Source organism: Nannospalax galili, unplaced genomic scaffold (genome assembly GCF_000622305.1).
Source record: "Nannospalax galili isolate Female #2095 unplaced genomic scaffold, S.galili_v1.0 scaffold931, whole genome shotgun sequence".
Taxonomy (NCBI): domain Eukaryota; kingdom Metazoa; phylum Chordata; class Mammalia; order Rodentia; family Spalacidae; genus Nannospalax; species Nannospalax galili.
The window spans coordinates 1293290-1314584 of NW_008330062.1; the positions used below are offsets into that span (position 1 = coordinate 1293290).

Here is a 21295-nt window from a genome sequence, read left to right on the forward strand (position 1 = left end):
CGGCCTCCATCCTTCAATGGGGGATCCTACTACAGAGCCATGCCCCCAGTCCTTCCCTGGGGGGTTCTAGGCAGGTGCTCTACCCCTGAGCCAGACCCCCTAGCCCCTCCCTGGAGGATTCTAGGCAGGTGCTCTACCTCTGAGCCATGCCCCCAGCCCCTCGCTTGTGGATTCTAGACAAAGGTTCTACCACAGAACCATGGCCGCAGCCCCTCACTGATAGATTGTAGGCCAGTGGTGTATCACAGAGCCACACCCTTTACCCCTGTGGGATTTCTCAATGTTGTTTCCTATAGTAGCTTGTTCTCGTTGCTGTATAATATTCTATCATGGTAATATGGTTCTTTTAGTGCTGGTGGAGTTGCCTCCAGTTTTTTGCTAGTTATGATGAAGTTTCCCAAAGGATGTCATTGGCTAGGTCAGCACATGACAAATGTTTGCATTCCCACTGGGGATACATCTGGGAAAGGACTTGCTGGGTGACTGGGTACATATTTGTCTAACTTTTGTAGACAATGTCCCACGGTTTTCCAGGATGCTCATGATAGGCTGTGTTTCTGCAGCTGCGCAGGAGAGTTCCGTTTTCTTTCTTCCTTAATGCTGAGCTCCTGTCTTTTCAAGAAACATTGGAGCTGGGCATGGTGGCACATGCCTTTAATCCCAGCACTCAGGAGTGGAGGCAAGTGAATCTCTGTGAGACCGAGGCCAGACTGACCTGCATAGTGAGTTCCAGGCCAGCCGGGGCTGCAGGGAGACCTTGTCTCAAAAAGACCAAAGAACAAGCAAACAAACAAAAAACAACTAAGACCTGAGATTTCCCCCTTTGCTTGTGTGTATTTCCATGGTATAGACTCCTAGCTGAATCAAAGGACACACATTTCCACACTCGATATAGACTGCCAAAGTGCCCTCTGTATCAAGACCACAGCAGGAACACTAGAGCTAGCGAGTGAGGCCGCTCTCTGTGTTACTTCCCTTCTCTCCCTCTTCTTCCCTCCTCCCCCTCCCCTCCTCTTCCCCTTCTGTTCATCCCTCTCTCTTTCTCTCTCAATGAAGTATGGAAGGTTCATTAATCTGCCATAAGAAACACCTAACTCAGCCTGGAGAGATGGCTTAGTGGTTATAGCACCAGGTCTCTTGCAGAGGACCCAGACTCTGTTCCTAGCACCGACATGGCAGCTCACAACCATTTGTAATTCCAGTTCCAGGGATTCTGATGCTTGATTCTGGCCTCTGTGGTGCACATACACACATGCAGGCAAAACATTCATATGTATAAATTAAATAAATATTGAAAAAATTAAAAGAAACACCCCACACTAAATATGTGTCAATATAATATCCCATATGTGAGATGGGATATTAAAAAAAGAAACATATATTGTAATGCCGGCCAGCCAGTGTGTGTTATTTATATACTGGTTTGGATATAAACCCTTTAGTAAGTAGAAAAGAGGTTGAAATCTGTAGGTATAAACATGTCAGCCAAACTATAAGTAATTTGGACCTACAAAACCTTGCCTTTTTCCTTTAAAGAGACTAGGAAGATTTCATCACAGTCCATCCAAGTAGTAGTTACATGTGAGGCTTGGGTGAGTGCTGACTAGGTACTGATTAAGTTCTTCCTGGGTGAGGGTGACTGGATGCAGAGTAATGTTGAGTGTTAACTAAGTACTCAGTGAGACCCAGGTTAATCCTAGCTAGGTGCTAAGGAAGTTCTAGGTGAGTGTGGGATCCTGAGTGCAGGCTGACTGAACTGAGTAGTGAATCAAGCTAACTGATGAGTGTTGGATACTTACTGCTAGATGAATTCTAATAGACCAGAGCTGGTTGAGTGATGGCTGAATACTCTTTCAGGGCTGGCTGTGGCCTAGGATAGAGCTATCTAAATCCTGGTTGTGTTGGCCCCCAAGCTAGTGCTCAGTGGAGAGAGCAGGGCTGAGCTCATGGTGAGAACTTTGTCTTCAGAATTCCCATCTGGTCTTAAGATGAGGACTCTTGGATACTCCTGGGGCCTTGGCATTCTGCTCTGTGAAATGGGAGCAGGACCCCCTGAAGAGAGATGTGCCACAAGACGGGTACTCCTGGCTCCTCTACCCAGCATTCAACAGTTGTTTAGGAAGTTGGTAGAAACTTCCTCAGGAGGCAGCTCTGGGTCCCTGTTAAGTAATGGATTAAGCACCATCAATTGAACTATTTGAATTCAAGCAGAAGTTATGAAGAATGGATAGAATGTGAGGCGGCGAGGGGGACAGAGGTAAGGAGTTCTTGTTTGGGGAGAAACAATGGATGCATGTGGCGAGGCACTGTAAAACTATATGAGACCAACATCAAAAGAGATGTACAAAAATCATCCTAATAGTGATTGCTTTTATTTCTCCAAGAGTTAGATTATAGAGAGGTTTCCCCATCCATCATGTCATTCCTGAGATTAAAGAGGTCATTTTCAGAGAGACAGGGGAGAAATCACTTCCTGAGGGCTGTGGAACGAGCATGACCCTGGAGCACAGGTAGACAGGAGGGAGGATGTAAAAAGATGAACATTGTATGTAAAGGGGAAGAAACAACATAAATTTAGACAGGACCCAGGGAGCGTTACCAGAGAGTGTAGCATGTGTTTGTAGAGTGGGGCAGTGGTAGAATACCTGCCTAGAATCCACCAGTGAGGGACTAAGGTATGGTTCAGTGGTAGAGGACTTACCTAGAATCCACCAGTGAGGGACTGAGGACATGACTTAGTGTAGAGCACTTACCTAGGATCCACCAGTGAGAGACTGCTGGCATGGCTCAGTGCTAGAGCACCTGCCTAGAATTACCCAGTGAAGGGCTGGGAGCATGACTTAGTGCTAGAACACTTGATTAGAATCAAGAATGGTTCAGTGGTAGAGAGTGCTTGCCTCGTATGCTCATGGCCCTGGGTTTCATTCCCACACCAAAATAGAAAAGAAAAGGAAAAAAATCCTAAAAGGTAACATCGGGCTTGGTTATTTGGAGCTATAAATATTAAACTAAGACATTTCTGCTAAGACATACAGTCCTCTAAAGCCCTTGTACTCTATGTATGCGAGCCCATCTTGACCATGTGAAAAAATAAGGTTGTGATTCTGACCCATTTATTTTTGTAGCTTCTTATTCCTAAACCTAAGCATCTGGAGTATTTAACTGTGTTCAATGCATGATGGATGGGTGGATGGATAGATGGATGGATGGATGGATGGATGGATGAATAGATGGGTGGATAGATAGATGAATTGGTAGATGAATGAATTGATGAATTCATTGATGGATAGATACATGGGTGGATGGACAGACAGATGAATGAGTAAATAGATGAATGCACACATGAATGAACGGATAAGCAAATGATAGATCCACAAATGGGTTGCATAAATCAGTTGGGTCCTCTTCCATGTAAACCTTAATTCCAGTTTGATGTAAGATATCCATTTACCTTGTTTTTTAACTTTAAACTTTTTTTTTCATGAGCCGGGCATGGTAGCGCATGCCTGTAGTTCCAGCACTTGGGAGGCAGAGGCAGGCAGATCTCTGTGAGCTCAAGGCCAGCCTGGTCTACATAATGAGCTCCAGGACAGCTGGGGCTACAGGGAGACCCTGCTTCAAAAAGACAAAAATATTTTTTTTCATTTATTATTTTTATTTTATGTGTATGCATGTATTGCCTGCATGTATGTGAGTGCACCCATGTTGTGCAATGCTGGAGAGGTCAGATAACCAGGTCATATGGTAGGTTCATTTTTAGTTTTTTCAGTATTTTATTTATTACTTTTATTTTATGTGTATGCATGTATTGCCTCCATGTAGTTAAGTGCACCAATGTCATGCAATTCCCACAGAGGACAGAAGAGGCCTTTGGGTCCCCTGCAACTGGAGTTACAGAGAGTTGTTAGCTGCCATGTGGGTGCTGGGATTTGAACCCGGGTCTTCTGTAAGAACAACCAGTGTTCTTAACCACTGAGCCATCTCTCCAGCCCCCCATTTACCTTTTTCTGTGTGTGTGTGTGAATACAGTTCTGTAGGTGTTGGGGGAAAAGTCAGTAAGTCCTAATGAGAATCTGGGTTATACACACGTAGGTACTTTGAAGACGCACATGTTAAGAGCTGCCCCTAAATTATCCAACCTATTGCCCAGTTATCAACTGCGACTTCTTTGAATTTTAAGATCGTCAAGTATGTGAGTGAACAAGTTTCCCATAGTCCTAGTGAGCTGCTTTGCTGGAGACCACAGTCTACCCCATGAAACATGCTCTGTCCTGCCTCCCCAGGCTCCCATATACCAACTACAGATGTGTAGGGAACAGAGCCATGAGCAAAATTGCCCACTGCTCATGAGAGCAACGTGAGAAGTCCGAGTGTCTCTGATAAGCCATCCAACTTCTAGCCCACTAAGGTGAGAGTTCTTTCTTCCTATGAAGCTACCCTAAGTTATTGGCTCCATTGTGTGTTACAGTTCATCTTTGACTTAGAGAATAAGGAGGAAGAGAGACATAAGAAAGGCCTTAGAGGTTGGATTGTTTTTTTATTCCAAGAGAGAAGAAGACCTGAGACTACATTGAGCTCAGAAAGGTGGTGTGAAGGACCAGCAGCATCCTACATTCCTTTCTCTACTCTTTGCACAGCTCCTAGGAGACACTATGGTCTATGGTGGTCAGCTCATAGAGCACCAGACTTAACCGGCAGGCTCTGCTTTGTCAAGTGTATGGTGGGTTGAGAGGACTTCAGCAAGGAGCACTATTGTGAGGCACAGGGGTAAAGGCTATAGATACCTCAGAGAGCTAGAAGTTGTGACATTCCATTGTTACGATGGTGCTCAGGTAGCTTATGGGATTGAAGCCAAGGACAAAGGTAATTCCGATGGCCCCTAAACTGAGCCTTTACTTAGTATTCATTATGTAAAGGTTTGTCAGAGGCAGTTGTTCTTGTCGCACAGGGTTAGTGCCCAGCAGAGCGCCCTTTGCAGAATCATTTGGAAGACTGTTTTAGAGAGAAAGAGGCAGTGTTCCCCTTTGGGTTTTGTTGAGCCTCTCTGCTGCCTGACCTCCTATTTCTCAGGAGGGGAGGCCCGGAACAGAGGCCATTCTGGTTAAAGACCACTGTGGTGGCATGGTGGGTGGGGCTCTGTCACCCTGGCAAGACTAGAGACACGAGCTTAAAGTGTGGGGTAGGAGCCCTGTACATGCTTTCTGTGGCTTCTTGCCTGTTTTCTTCTGTTCTTTTTAAAAAATATTTTTAAAATTACTAATGTGCATTAATTATACAAAATAATGGACTCTGCAGTGACTTTATATATATATATATATATATATATATATATGTCTATGTAATATACTTTGATCATATAATCCCTTCAGCTCATAGGCTGGTCCATCATCCCCTGCTTCACACTGGTCCCTTTCCTCTTCCCCAATTGTTCCTCTTCTAAATATCCTTGCCGCCTCCCCTTACATCTAGATCCCACGTTTGAGAGAAGATAAGCAAACTTTGGTTTTCTGAGTCTGGCTTATGTCACTTTAACATGATCATCAGTTCCATCCATTTTCCTGGAAATGATACCATTTCATTTTTACAGCTGAATAATACTCCAGCGTGTATGTATGCACCATGTTCCCGCCCTCCATTCATCTGTTGACAGGCACCCAGCCTGATTCTCTGACTTGACCATTGTGAGAAGCGCTGCAGTCTTGCAGGAATGTGCAGGCGTCTCTGTGCTGTGCTGACTTGGATTCCTCTGGGTACACACTCACACTCAGAGGCTAGCATCTTGTCTTCGGCCATACCTGGAGGAACAGCTCCTGATCTGGATGCTGGATCTCTGGAGCACCTGGACTTTCCACAGGCAGGAAGGTGCCTTTGGATCTAAGGTAGCCTAATCTTTAACAAACAGCAGGCAATAGTGGCTTGAATAACCCAGTCACTCCAGCTGTGCCAGAGGATTGTGGTCTATTCACAACTGTCTGGTCTCCCCAGTCAGTTAATGGTCTGCTTTCATTGGCATGAATGCAGTCCTGCTCTGTCAACACAGTGGTCCCCAACTGAATGAGCATTCATTGTGCACATTACATCAAATTAACGTGTACAAAATTAATATTCCTGACCTTGTTAGCGGGGAGAACCATCAATCAAGGAGAGGTTGTCATTCCCGTGTGGCCAAGATTTCAAGAGGCCTGACCATTATGACTCAGCCGCCCATTCTTCCCTGTAGAGCCAGACCCTGCCCTTCCCTCTGGCCTGGCTTGGGACATTTGGATATTCTCCTGTTTTCTGGGGACCTCCCTATCCAATGACAATGCTTAAAAAGTCCCTGGTCCTCCTGCCTTCTGTCTCCAGTGCCTGGAACTTCCATCATTCACTTATATGTCTTTATGCGACTCCAGGTGCCCAAGTGGATGCATGAAGGTCTTGTGTTCTCTGTTCGACTGTAGCCTCCTGGGTCCCAGGCAGAAGCTCTCAATCTCCAGAATCATTTGTTTCCTTCTCTCTGCTGCCTGTTTAGTAACCAAAGGCCCAACATGTAGTCATTCCCTGGGTGTTAAAAGGACACGTTTAGCCAGACCCACCTCTGCCACACATCACTGCCTTCTGGCACTTCATCATTTTTTCCAGTATTAGGGATGGAACCTGGTGCTTGTCAGGCAGGCACTTTATCACTGCCCCATACCCCCAGTCCCTCACTGGTAGATTCTAGGCAAGTGTTCCACATTGAGCCACACCCTCAGCCCCTCACTAAGGGTAGGTGCTCTACCACTGAGCCACACCCCCAGCCCTTCACTAGGGGATCCTAGGCAGGTGCTCTACCACTGAGCCACACCCCCAGCCCTTCACTGGCAGATTGTGGGCAGGTGCTCTACCACTGAGCCACACCCCCAGACCCTCACTGGAGGATTCTAGGCAGGTGCTCTACCACTGAGCCACATCCCCAGACCCTCACTGGAGGATTCTAGGCAGGTGCTCTACCATTAAGTCATACCTCTAACCCTTCAGTGTAGATTCTAGGCTAGTGCTCTACCACTGAGTCACATCCCTTCACTGGGGAATTCTAGGCAAGATCTCTACCATTGGGCCCACCCTAGTCTTATCTCCTCATACTCTGGGGAGTTCTGCTTCACCCCTGCTGTTTTGATCTCTCTCCCAGTCAGCAAAAAGAAGTAGGCCCTGTGTCCTGATGCCTTCTTTGTCTTGTTGAGTGTCAGGGTACCAGGGCTCCCAGAATCTGAATGTTTGGCCAGCACCGACCAAGTACTGAGTAACCTATCTTGCCCTTTTATAGCCACAGGGTTTCTGGTTGTGTCTGGGCTCTCAGGACATCTGTGGAAAGTTCTTGAGCCCCAAATCAGCTTGCACCAGATAGAGTTGCTGCTGTCGCCAGGGGATCACCATGAAGCATGCAGCGTGCTTGTGCAGTGTGCAGCCTTGTGCAAAGTAACCCAGAGAGCGCAGAGTGCTGCGTATTTACCTGAGGCCTTCGCGAGGCAGAAATTCTTGCGTTGAATAGATCTGCTCATCTGGATTGTCCGGATTAGATTCAAATAGAAATTTCTGGGGACTTTGAATTCTTGTCTCTCACTCAGAGAAAGGTGACTCTGAGGAGCTGTTGAACTAACACAAGGCTGGACTCATGTTGCAAAATGTGGTATGACTGGGAGCTGAGGGTTACAGGGACACAGGGAGCCTGTGAGATCTGGGTGTCTGAAGTGGTTTCTTGAAGCACCAGCCCCCACCTGGAGAAACACTGGAATTTTCTGGGTGAGACCCAAGCAGTAGACCCTCTTCCTTCCTAGAAGCACCATGCAGGGTTGGAAACACTAGCTTTTGCCCCTGTTTGCCTGATACCTCTTCCTTCACTGAGCCCTTCCTTGCCCTATGTTCTTCGCCTTTCTTCTCCACAACTCTTATCTTTTTTAAAAAAATTATTTATTTTTGTTTTATGTGTATGAATGTATTGCCTGCATGGATGTAAGTGTACCTGTGTCGTGCAAAGACTGCAGAGACCAGAAGAGGGCGTCAGACCCCCTGGAACTGGAGTTAAGGACAGTTGTTAGCTGCCATGTGAGTGCTGGGAATTGAACCCTGGTCTTCTGGAAGAACAGCAAGTGTTATTAACTGCTGAGCCATCTCTCCAGCCCAACACAGCTTTTATCTGAAGGTTGCTATATGCTTTTCTTGGAAAGATGGGAAGATCATCATGGCATCTTTGAGAGGTGTCAGGTCAACACCTCTACAGGAAGATGCTGAGCCTTGAGCTAGTTCCTTGAGCCTGCCTCCCGATGCTCAATGGAGGCTGACTCTGGGCACTTCCAGAGAGAGCAGACTCTTGTGTAGTTAGTGTCCTCATATTGGAACAGAGGCTGACTCTGGGCACTTCAGAGAGTAAACTCTTGTGCAGTTAGTGTCTTCATATCTGAAGAAGCCCTTTAATTTAGAAAAGCCCCTATGTTCATACATCACAAAGCCTTTTGTGGGACTTTTGTGGTGGATGTGGCCAGTGGGATGCCCACCCTGCTCTTTCTCTCGTTCATGGTGGAGAATCTCAAGTTCAGAGACTCAGAGACTGGAAGGCAGCTATATGACCAGTCTGGGGCAAAGCAGGAGCTAAGAGCCAGGCCTGTATTGCGGTGACTTGGCAGTTTCACAGAAGAAAAGGCACTGTAGACATGTAAGTGGCAGTGTCCCATCCTCTCCACAGTCCAGACTCCCAAACTGCTCCTTCCTGGTGCTCTGCTCTGATAAGAACCCATGGGGGGTGTCCAGGAGAGGATTCACTAGTGACCTGGACACCTCCTGATGGTGTTGACATCTTTCCTTACCAGGCCCATTCTGCAGCCTTAGGAAGACTTACTGCCTCATGGAGGCAATTGGTTTTGAGTTTGATCCATGACCCATGACACAGACCTGTGATGTGTGTGAGCCCCGGAGATCTGATTCCAGACCCAAAAGCTGTCTTGTCAAGCTGTCCAGATGGCATCTTCTGGACAGTTGCATGTCTCCTGTGAGATCACATGAATTGGGAGATTCTAGGCGCATAGTGGGATGGGATCATTGTTCCCTTGGTGGCTTGCCCTTCCCGAGGTGTTGGGCCACAGAACTTTAGAACACAGGTTGGAAGCCACTTTCTCAGGAGTGCACTTCGGCTTGGGTTGCATTTGGTTCTGCCGAGCCAAGTTCTCCTGTTCACCCAGTAATCTGACTGGGCTCCCAGGTGTCTTGCATCTTTTCACACTTTGTGCTTACAAAATAGGGAGAAGGAGATGTAGGTCAGGAAGCAGACACAGTGTATCAGCTTGGACCCCCTCCTCAAGAGACTTCTTCAACCAGGTGACTTGGGAGGATTGGGATGCACTCCCTCCTTCAACCCCCACCCCTGTCCATCATTCACTTGAAAGTCTCTGACCCCTCCTGAGTCTTTCTTTGCCTCTTTTGCAACAGTGGGTGGTTTGAATGGAAGCCTTCAGCTTCCTCTTCTGTTGGAGCTGGCAGCAAATGGTTCCAAGCAGAAAGGCATGACAGTGCCTTAAAGAAAGGGTGTTTTGGTGTGGGCGCAGGCCAGAGCACCATCAATGCAAGCAGACCACCAGCTGGCTTCTTCCTCTACTGTCCAATAGAATCTGTGTTCTGTCTACCCCAAGGGCCCTTCCTCATAAGTAGCACTGCTAAAAATACCAGCCACACTCAGAGAAGACACACACCTGCATCACAGCTGCACACGTCTCCATCCTGGAACTGGCAGGAATCTGGACCCATCTGAGATAGTTAGACAACTCTTGACGGGGTTTGAAGAAGTCAGCTGTGGTTTTCATTCAGGCATCCTGTGGCTATATGTTGAGTGGCTGCTGTGGACCTGAAGCATCCTCATTTAAGGATGTCCCTCACAGGTTCACATGTTGGGAATTTGACCTTTCTTGTGACAGTGTAAGAAGTTATAGGACCTCTAAGGTGGGCACAGCAGGTCTATGAGTTTGCCCTAGAGAATGAGTTAAGGTGATTCTTGTCCTCACTCACTGCTCTCCTGTTCTGAGCTGTGGCTTTTCTTTCTACGTGGACTTCTGCCGTCCAGCTTGGGACCCTCATTAGAGCCAGTGGCGTGCTGTTTGGATCTGAGGCTTCCAAATCTGTGAGCGAAGAAAATCTCTTTCTTTATCATGTTAGCTTGCTTGGATATTTTGTAACAGAAAAATGGATGACTCCAGAAGATAGTAGGGCTATAGCAGACTCCCGAGGTGGGGAGCTTGGGATGTGCAGGGCTGGTTCTGGCCACACAGAGCTATCACTTGATTCGAATCTGGCTGTAGACCAATGATTTCAGCAGGTACTAAGCAGACAAAGCTACCTGTTTCATCCCCAGAAATACCCATCCACCTGTGGGCTGCCTATGAGAACAGATCGCATCATTCTCCACTCCACAGCATCTGCTCTGGGTTTCCAGCTAGGGAGGTAGCGGTGAGCAGTGGGGAGTGAGGACTGAGATCTTGCCACAAGGTAGAAGATGAGAGGCGCTGGAAAGAGGCCAGACCAAGAGGTAGAGGAGCTGGGGGCTCCTTTGCACAATTTGGGCTTTTGTCTAAGGCCAGTGGGGAGTCTTGAGGCTGTCCCCCAGGTGACTGATATGACCGGCCAGCTGTTTAGTAACAGTTTCCAGTGACTTCTGATGAGGGAAAGAGAAGAGCTGATGGCTGCAGCAGTCTGGGGTAGGAGGGGCAGAGATCCTGTGACAGAGGCTGATAAAACCACCGCACGGCTGGTAGTGATTAGACGAGGCAGTGAGCATCTACTGCTGGCCTACTGTGTATCAGACCCAGATACAAGAACTCAGACAAGAATGTGCATAAAGTTAAGTAGAAATGTAGGATTCAAATAACCATGCAAGAACCATGCAGATACCCTGGGACCCCTTTCCTGTCCGGTTCAGGAACCCAGGTACTGAAATCCTACCAATCCATACAGTGACTGCAACCACAGTGTCCTTTTTGGTTTTACTTGATCTAGGGTGTTAACCATCCCAGGATCCAGAAATCCTTCTTTTTGTGCAACTAGAGACTTTACAAGTTTGATTCATCCAAAGAAGAAGAAATAAAGGCATGAGCTAGTGACCCAAACCTGCAATCCCAAGACTTGAGAGGCTGAGGCAGGAGGCTCATGAGCTAGACATCAGCCTGGACTACACAGCAAGACCCTAGCTCAGAAAACCAAGGGTAGAATGATTTTTGTCTTGTACATACAAGGGTTTGAGTCCCAGCACAAAGAGAAAGAAATAGACCAAGGGATGGCTAGATTGAGTATAAGATTTATTAATTTTATTTATTTTCTCTCTCTCTCTCTCTCTCTCTCTCTCTCTCTCTCTCCCCCCACATCAGTGCAGGTGATCTCAGAGGACAGAGGTGTCAGATTCCCTGGCGCTAGACTTTCAAGAGGTTGTAACCTGCCTGATGTGGGTGCTGGGAACTGAACTCTGGTCGTCTGCAAGGGCAGTATGCTCTCTTAGCTGCTGAGCCTTTTCTTCAACCCCAAATGGGGTATTTATGTGGACTGCTTGACAATGGTCCAGAAAGGACAGATCAACACCCCCCTTGCTCACATAAACCATAAAATATGGGAACGGAGAGGAGGGAAGACCTTACAGATCATTAGCTCGGTGCCCCGTGTTATACACATAGGGAAACTGAGTCCAGAGGAATAAAATGCTGTGCTGTGCAGAGGGCAGCAGCTTTCCTGGCTTCTATACAGGCCTGGGAAATTATCTGTGGAATAAGTGAATGTTTTCCTTTACTTCATCCCTCTGCTCCCCATCTGGCCTGTTTCTACTTCCTCCTACAAGTTTGTTTGTATATTTATTTGAGACAGGGTCTTAAGTAGAATAGGTTAACCTTGACTTGTTCTGTAGCCGAGGATGACCTTGAACACCTGGGTCTCTTGCTTCTACCTTCAAGTGCTGGGGTTATAGGCGTGCACCATCACACTCAGCCTCAAGAGTGTTTGGTTCATTGACGAAGAGTATGTGACACCCGCGTATGTGACACCCGCAGAGCAGTGGTAACTGAAAAACCTGAGCACGATGGTCCTCCGTTCTAATGTAGAGGGCGGGTCTACCCTTAACCTCTTAGACTCAGCCTAAGGAAATACACCTCATGATTGGGTCTGAAAACAGCCCAATGGTCTTTTCTTGACAGGTTGTGAGGTCCCTGTCACAGAATGTGTCAGCATGCTTATAAGGACCCTCAGAAACCAAGACAAGGCTAGACTAGGGTATGGGAGAAGACCAGGTCTCTCCTGAAACAAACCTTGGCATGGAAGTCTTTTAATTTTCCTTACAGTTGGATTCTTGGTCCTTACTTTCCTTTCAGTGTTGATTTCCGGATCGTACATCAGACTCTCTGATACTGCTGCACATTTTACAAAACATTTGAGAGTGTGTTGGGAGCTAGCATGAGGCGGGAGTTGGTCACATCAATGATGCTGCTTGTGGAGGGGTCCTCAGATGGCCTGCCAGGCATCCAGTGCTGTGTGGGTGCTTCCATGGAGAGAATGTGGGCCCTGGCCTCAGCCATGGGGAGCCAGGCAAGTCCTGGCACATCCGCTAACTTTGCCCTCATCCACGATGGCCTTCGTGCCGTGGCAGGCTCACTCTGTCCACTGTTGTCGCTTTCCTGGCTCACTGGTGTATGGTAGTGATTATCGGTGGTAGAGCTCTTTCTTTTTCAGATTTAATTCTTTGTCTTTTTTTTTTTTTTTCCTTTTGTTCTTTTTGAGACAGGGTCTCCCTGTAAACCTCAGCTGACCTGGAACTCCCTATGTGAGATCAACCTGCCTCTGCTTCCAGAGTGCCGGGATTAAAGACGTGCGCCTCCACGCCCGGCTCCTTCAGATTTAATTCTATGCAGGCTTTAAAATGGGAACAACTACCTAGGGTGTAGAGTTCAAGGTCTGTCGACTGTGCCCGGGAGACAGATTTTGATATTTCTTTTCTCGTTGTGACAAAAATCCAGCAGAAGCAACGTAAAAGAGGACGCACTTATTCTGGCTCGTAGTTTCAGGGAATATTCCGCCATGGAGGGAAAGGCATCATGGTAAGAGTACATCCAGCTCCCATTGTGGCAGGCAGAGCTCGGACCAAAACCAGAAACAGATTTCACCTTGAAAGCCTGACCCCGGTGATCTACTCTGCCATTTAGGTCACCATCCCAAAGAGTCTACCACCTGTAAAACAGCTCCACTAGCTGGGCACCAAGTTTTCAAACTCTGAGTCTGTGGAAGACACTTGACTTTCAGACAACAGCATCTGTCCCTATCTACACGGGCCTCCCCTTGGGTGTCTGGGAGAGGCCATATCCATTCTTATCTTCCCAAACTGGTTAGGCATGGTAGAGTCTCTTCCTCCACAGAAATTATGCATGGGGCCTCCCGTTGAGTTTTTGGAGACTAGGGCTAAAACCCAGCTTGTCCTTTCTAGCTGCCCTCTGAGAGGATCCCTAGAAGAAGCTGTGGACCCTGACTTTGCCATGCCATGTGACCAGCACTCACTCATAGCCCAGGATTGAACGGACTCCCAGGATCCGGGAAGTCTTAAACCAGGACAAGTGCAGGCAAATTGGGACACTTGGTCACTCTACTCTGGTCCCCCGCCCCTCACTTCTGGCTGGCTGGAGGCATTTGTGAGTCCAGACTTACAGAATGTTCTGCAGATTGGGGGAGGTTATAGGGGAGATAGAGATCTTTTTTTACTTTTCCTGTTGCTGTTCCAACATGTGTGGTCACATTCTTCACTGTGACTGCTGACCAGTCCCACGGGGTGAGCTGGAGTTCCCTGAGCGTCTGCCATTTTAATCTGTCACCTCCAGATGTGCAGCCTCAGAGTCAGTGTTCACCACAACACCTCACACCTTGGCTGGTCAGCAAGGCACTGCTGGCAGTTTCTTTGTCTTTCTCTTTTTTGGGACAAGGTCTCCCTATGTCACCCAGCCCGACCTGAAACTTGTGATCCTCCTGCCTTAGCCTCCTGGGTGCTGGAATTGATTCTAGATGCAGAGCACCACTGCAGACTCTTCTGGACATTTCTGAAGAGTGTTTCTGCGGCTAGTGCTCAAGGATCTTGCTGTGTGCTGTGTGTGTGAACACAAGTGCCCCTTCTCTGCTGGGATGTGGGTCCTGTCCAAGTTCACTTTCTATTACTGTGGGGATTGCCATGGTGACACTTCAGCTTAAAAATCATGGTGTTCAGAGAGAGGGCTGAGAAACCGAAACATTGCAATCGAATAGGAAAACTGAGAGCTTGGTGGGGTGGGGGGTATCTATATGGCTTCAAAAGAACCAATTCAGTGTTTTGAACTTTATTTCTTCTGATGGGAAATTCACCTGGGGCAAATCTTTACAGTTATTGAATTCTACAAACGAGACACGCCTTCCTTTTCTATGAGCCCTATTTTTAATCAGCCTAGCAATTATCAGTACACCATCCCCAGCACTCAACACACATGCCCATGGCCTTTTGAAACCAATGTGTTTTTTTATTTTTATTTTTATTTTTATTTGGTTTTATTTTCAGACAGGGTCTCACTGCACAGTGATGGCTGGCCTGGGACTCACTGTATAGACCAGGTGGCCCTCGAAATCACAGAGATCTGCCTTCTTCTGACTCCACAGTGGTGGGATTAAACATCTGCAGCACCATGCCTGCATCCTATGGGTTTTTATTCCTGACATAAAAAGGTCACCTTAGGGGCTGGAGAGATGGCTCAGCAGTTAAGAGCACTGACTGCTCTTGCAGAGGACCCGGGTTCGATTCCCAGCACCTACATGGCGGCTACAAATCGTCCTTAACTCCAGTTCCAGGGCAATCTGAAGCCCTCTTCTGACCTCCGTGGCATTGCACAACACAGGTGCACTCACATACGTGCAACAATACACTTATATACATAAAAATAAAAATAACATTTTTAAAAAAAAATGTTACCTTACCCCCTCCTTACCTTTGTCTTAAAGTAGTTGCCCACCCAGGGCTGGTCATACCTGAGTGTTGGTAAGACTACCAGGGTAGAGCATAACACAACATGAGCTTCAGTAAGAAGTAGCCCAGGAATGGAAAAACCGCATCACTGTGTCCCCTTGGCATAGGTGTTCTAGGAGTTGTTGGGGGAGTACTTCTTGGGGGAACAGGTATGGAGCTTCTAGAACTCCAAACTGCTGGGCTTTTCCTTCATTCATCTGCTGAGGAATATTGCTGAATTTCCATCCCTAGTACAAGGATTCCGGAAAGACAGGATCCCTGTAGGATGCCCAGGAAGCCAACGCTGAGTAAATATTGACAAAGTAGTCTAAAGAGCAAACACTTTGACATTTGTAAGGTCCACTGGAAGGTCTTGTATATATTTATACAGCAGGAATGAGCTCTGCATACCAATTCTCCTGAACTTGCTCTGACATAATTCTGCATGGATGGTGTGTGCATGAGTGTGTGTGTGTGTGTCCGTCCATGTCCGAGCATAGCTGAATGTTCACATGAGGGGATTGGGTCCAGCACTTGGTGACAATCTCTCCCAGATACTCCCCAGAACTCTATCCCTTATAGGAAACTTTCTCTGGGCTTTTTGGAGAGAGACCTACTTTTCCATAAGGAAAAAAGGAGTAAGGGGGTGGGAGGGGGAGGCTATGAACCTTGTTTTTAATTTATTATAATTGATGTACTTTCTTTTTACTTGGTAAAAATTTTATTGATGTTTTCGTACTTTATATTTATTAAAGATTGAGCCTCAAAAATGTAATGAGTAAAAAATGCTTGCTTAATTTAAATTGTGAATCTGTCTGTTAAGAAATGCATTAGAAGCAGGAGAAGCATAAGACGTATTAATTGACAGACAGGAACTGCTGTCTCTGAGGTTGATACAAGTAATTTATTACTTTAGAAGTGAATGCCACCTCCAGAATGTGCTTCATTAATTTCAAATTTAGTTTTAATTTCAAGCTGTTGCCCCCTGAGAAGAATAAGGTGGCAAATTATGTTTGAAGAGCAGATTTTTTTTTTGCTCCAAAGAAACATCACATATTAACTATTTAATTTTACAAATAAATGTGCCCATCTCATTTACTGCTTTCCTAAGAGCCAAGAACATAGTCTACATATGACTGATGCTTACTAATGATTCTTTTCCTTTTTCTTTCTTCTCATCCTGCCCATCTCTCATTCCCACCTGTGATCATGGCAGCCTATGTTTCCGACGAGTTAAAGGCAGCTGCCTTGGTAGAGGAAGACATAGACCCTGAAGAGCACACCGCCGATGGAGAACCTTCAGCCAAGTACATGTGTCCAGAGAAAGAACTCAGCAAGGCCTGCCCCAGCTACCAGAACTCCCCAGTGGCTGAGTTTTCTAGCCACGAGATGGACAGCGAATCTCACATCAGTGAGACCAGTGACCGGATGGCTGACTTTGAAAGCAGTTCCATCAAGAACGAAGAGGAGACCAAGGAGGTCCCGGTGCCCTTGGAGGACACAACAGTTTCAGATAGCCTGGAGCAAATGAAGGCGGTGTATAACAACTTCCTCTCCAATTCCTACTGGTCCAACCTCAACCTCAACCTGCACCAGCCCTCCTCAGAGAAAAACAATGGCGGTAGCAGCAGCAGCAGCAGCAGTAGCAGCAGCAGCTGTGGCAGCGGAAGCTTTGACTGGCACCAGAGCGCCATGGCCAAGACGCTGCAGCAGGTGTCGCAGAGCCGCATGCTGCCTGAGCCCAGCCTGTTCAGCACCGTGCAGCTGTACCGTCAGAGCAGCAAGCTGTATGGCTCCATCTTCACCGGGGCCAGCAAGTTCCGCTGCAAAGACTGCAGCGCTGCCTACGACACGCTGGTGGAGCTGACTGTGCACATGAACGAGACCGGTCACTACCGCGACGACAACCACGAGACTGACAACAACAACCCCAAGCGCTGGTCCAAGCCTCGCAAGCGCTCCTTGCTAGAGATGGAAGGGAAGGAAGATGCTCAGAAGGTGCTGAAGTGCATGTACTGCGGCCACTCCTTCGAGTCCCTCCAGGACCTGAGCGTGCATATGATCAAAACAAAACACTACCAAAAAGTGCCTCTGAAGGAACCCGTCACACCTGTCGCAGCCAAAATCATTCCTGCCGCTCGGAAGAAACCCTCACTAGAGCTGGAGCTGCCTAGCTCCCCCGATTCCACCGGAGGAACCCCCAAAGCCACTCTGTCCGACAGCAGCGATGCTCTTCAGAAGAACTCCAACCCGTACATCACACCAAATAACCGGTACGGCCACCAGAACGGGGCCAGCTATGCATGGCACTTCGAGGCCCGCAAGTCTCAGATCCTGAAGTGCATGGAGTGTGGCAGCTCTCACGACACACTACAGGAGCTCACGGCCCACATGATGGTCACCGGCCACTTCATCAAGGTCACGAACTCAGCCATGAAAAAGGGGAAGCCCATCATGGAGACACCCGTCACGCCCACCATCACCACCCTGCTGGATGAGAAGGTGCAGTCTGTGCCACTGGCCGCCACCACGTTCACCTCCCCCTCCAGTACACCTGTGAGTGTCTCACCGAAGCTGAACGTGGAGGTCAAGAAGGAAGTGGACAAGGAGAAAGTGGTCACAGATGAGACACCGAAGGAGAAGGAGAAGCCCAGCGAGGAAGAGGAGGAGAAATACGACATCTCCTCCAAGTACCACTATTTGACTGAAAACGACTTAGAAGAGAGCCCCAAAGGGGGACTTGATATCCTGAAATCCCTCGAAAACACAGTCACATCCGCAATCAACAAGGCTCAGAATGGCACTCCCAGCTGGGGGGGCTACCCTAGCATCCATGCCGCCTACCAACTCCCCAACATGATGAAGTTGTCTCTGGGTTCCTCAGGGAAGAACACACCCCTCAAACCCATGTTTGGTAACAGTGAGATTGTGTCTCCCACAAAAACCCAGACCCTGATCTCTCCGCCCGGTAGCCAGACCTCCCCAATGCCCAAGACAAACTTTCATGCCATGGAGGAACTGGTGAAAAAAGTCACTGAGAAAGTTGCCAAAGTTGAGGAGAAGATGAAGGAGCCAGAGGGCAAGTTGTCACCACCAAAGCGGGCCACTCCATCCCCCTGCAGCAGTGAGCACAGTGAGCCCATTAAGATGGAAGCCTCCAGTGACGGTGGCTTCAAAAGCCAGGAGAACAGCCCCAGCCCCCCGAGAGATGGATGCAAAGAGGGGAGCCCCACTGCAGAGCCGGTGGAGAACGGCAAAGAGCTGGTGAAGCCCCTGAGCAGTGGTCTTAGCGGCAGTACCACCATCATCACCGACCACCCACCAGAACAGCCTTTTGTGAACCCTCTGAGCGCGCTGCAGTCAGTCATGAACATCCACTTGGGCAAGGCTGCCAAGCCCTCCTTGCCCGCACTGGACCCCATGAGCATGCTTTTTAAGATGAGCAACAGTCTGGCCGAAAAGGCGGCTGTGGCCACCCCACCGCCCCTCCAGGCCAAGAAGGCGGACCATCTGGACCGCTATTTCTACCACGTCAACAACGACCAACCCATAGACTTGACAAAAGGGAAGAGTGACAAAGGTTGCTCTTTGGGTTCAGGGCTTTTGTCCCCCACATCTACATCCCCAGCAACTTCCTCATCCGCAGTGACAACGGCAAAGACATCTGCCGTGGTATCATTCATGTCAAACTCGCCACTGCGCGAGAACGCCTTGTCAGATATATCCGATATGTTGAAGAACTTGACAGAGAGCCACACGTCAAAATCCTCCACGCCTTCCAGCATCTCTGAGAAATCTGACATTGATGGGGCCACCCTGGAAGAGGCCGAGGAGTCGACTCCGGCGCAGAAGAGGAAGGGCCGCCAGTCAAACTGGAACCCCCAGCACCTGCTGATCCTCCAGGCCCAGTTCGCCGCCAGCCTCCGACAGACCTCTGAGGGGAAGTACATCATGTCAGACTTGAGCCCCCAGGAGCGCATGCACATCTCGAGGTTCACTGGGCTCTCCATGACCACTATCAGCCACTGGCTGGCCAATGTGAAATACCAGCTTCGAAGGACAGGTGGAACAAAGTTCCTCAAAAACTTGGACACCGGCCACCCCGTGTTCTTTTGTAACGACTGTGCATCACAAATCAGGACTCCTTCCACGTACATCAGCCACCTAGAGTCACATCTGGGCTTCCGGCTACGGGACTTATCGAAATTGTCCACTGAACAGATTAACAATCAAATAGCACAAACCAAGTCGCCATCAGAAAAATTGGTGACGTCCTCCCCAGAGGAAGACCTGGGGACCGCGTATCAGTGCAAACTTTGCAATCGGACCTTTGCAAGCAAGCACGCAGTTAAACTTCACCTTAGCAAAACACATGGGAAATCACCAGAAGATCACCTTCTTTACGTTTCTGAGCTGGAGAAGCAGTAACATTTGCTCCCGGTGGACTTGACCTCGGTCTGCTTTGAGGGAAACTGCTGACGGCACCTTAAGGCCCCTCTGTCTTGTTCTTGGCACATGTTCTTACGTTGACTGCAGAGTGTTATTCTGGGCTGGACTGTTTTGTATAACTGTACAGTGTTTAATAGAGGTGCATAATCAGCTGTTGTTACTGGTAAAATAATGAAGGTTAAAAACGCAGTGGTAAGTGTTTGGAACTTTGTGTAAATGGGATTTAGTTGTGGGCATCCTCCTGATGCTTCGAGCTGCATGCATTAACAGACAGTTTACTTAAGCATTTGTAACGAAATCAGGCACACTTTTTCCATGAAACTTGGGTGTGCTGGTATTTCTCACCCTTTCATCTTTAGCCCTCTGAGTACTTTGAAGCACTTTTGCATTAATTTGGTTAAAAAAAAAACAATAATAATAATGTATGAAGCTCTGTTTTTTAAACTCCTTACCAGCTTAGTTATAATTAATAATATGAACCTCCATTTATGCAGGTCTGCAGGGGTATAACACGCCTTGAAATTTAAAAGAATATTATTTTCACATTGAAACATAGATGTATATATTGTATAGATTTCAGACTTACGGGAAAATGTGATTGTGATTAAATGACTTTTTCTTTCTTGCATTTATAACAGTGTTTTATGTACCTGCTATACTCTGGGCATACGGTGTGCCCCTGTATAGTGTATATTTCCTTTCTTTTTCCTTTTTTAAGGTCTATGGGTTTTGTTTTTTACATGCAAACATTGTAAATTATACAGAAGATACCACAGATAGCATTTATAAAGTATACAAAAAACATTATCTCAAAGCAAGGTATGTTTGTTTTGCTATACAGTACATCTATATTGATAGAGGTTCATGTTTAAATTATACATATTTATTAGCATCATATTATCATTTGTTTTAAGGCCAGGAAATCCATCCCTGGCAGGCATCATAACTATTTTGCACATGATTTTTAAAGGTATTTATTAGAAATTAAAGAACGCTCAAAATAAACTCAGTGCTCAAAGGGTTAAGTCTATTTGAAAAGGAAAAAAAAGAATAAAAAAAAGAACTTGTACTGTATTTCCTAAACATTGATAAAGCCTTTAAAATGTTTGTACTGTAATACTTTGACTTTGCGTTCTGTGAGACAACCTCTTTCACTTATTTATAAACCCTCTTGGTTGCTAGTTATTGTGGGATGCCTTTTATTTCAATTGGTAACTTTCTGTTTTGTTCTTCCTAATTATTCTCCCAAGATCCCACACTGCAGTTTATCTTTAGGCTTATGAAAGGTAACCCGTGGTTACCGGGCTCTCCAAGCGAGCCTGCTCCTCTCCATTTCTGGTAGTTAATTTGCAGAACTGACAGCTGACACCATATGAGAACCTATGTATAAAATATTGGCATGTAAACAACACAGACACCATAACACACTCTGTGCCCTGTTTTGTTGTTGACAATGGAACACCATTCTGTGACTCTTCATATAACCCCTTTTTCTACGGCAGCATTAAAATTGTCTTTTTGCTATAATTTTGTGTTGCGTTCACAATTATGTCTGAGATGTGCTACGGCTAACGAGCACATTAAAATTAAATTGTATGCGATCTGTTTATGACTGACTTGGTTGCTGTGTCTGCCAGGTGCTGGCAGTCGGAGGCTGCGCGAGAATCAGGGGAGTTTCAGTGAACTTTGGTGTTTAGAAAGCAAGGTGCACTTACTTAGTGAAACCTTTCCCCCTGGCGTATAATCTGGAAAGAAAGAGGGCATGCATGTGAAGTTAGGCCACCCAGTGGGCAGGGGATGTTATAAAATGTGAGATGTGGTGCTTCCCACATCATGTGGTCATGTGGGTGGGTC

General features: G+C 47.1%; 1 protein-coding gene across 1 annotated transcript in view; it reads left to right on the forward strand.

Annotated features, from left to right (window-relative positions):
- Tshz3 (teashirt zinc finger homeobox 3) overlaps positions 1–21048 on the forward strand; it is a 79528-nt gene extending 58480 nt beyond the window's left edge. Inside the window, exon 2 of the mRNA XM_008842088.2 lies at positions 16209–21048. Within this exon, the coding sequence (XP_008840310.1) occupies positions 16209–19420 (3212 nt within the window). The 3' untranslated portion in view covers positions 19421–21048. The remainder of the gene's footprint in view (positions 1–16208) is intronic.
- Positions 21049–21295: the final 247 nt, after the last annotated feature.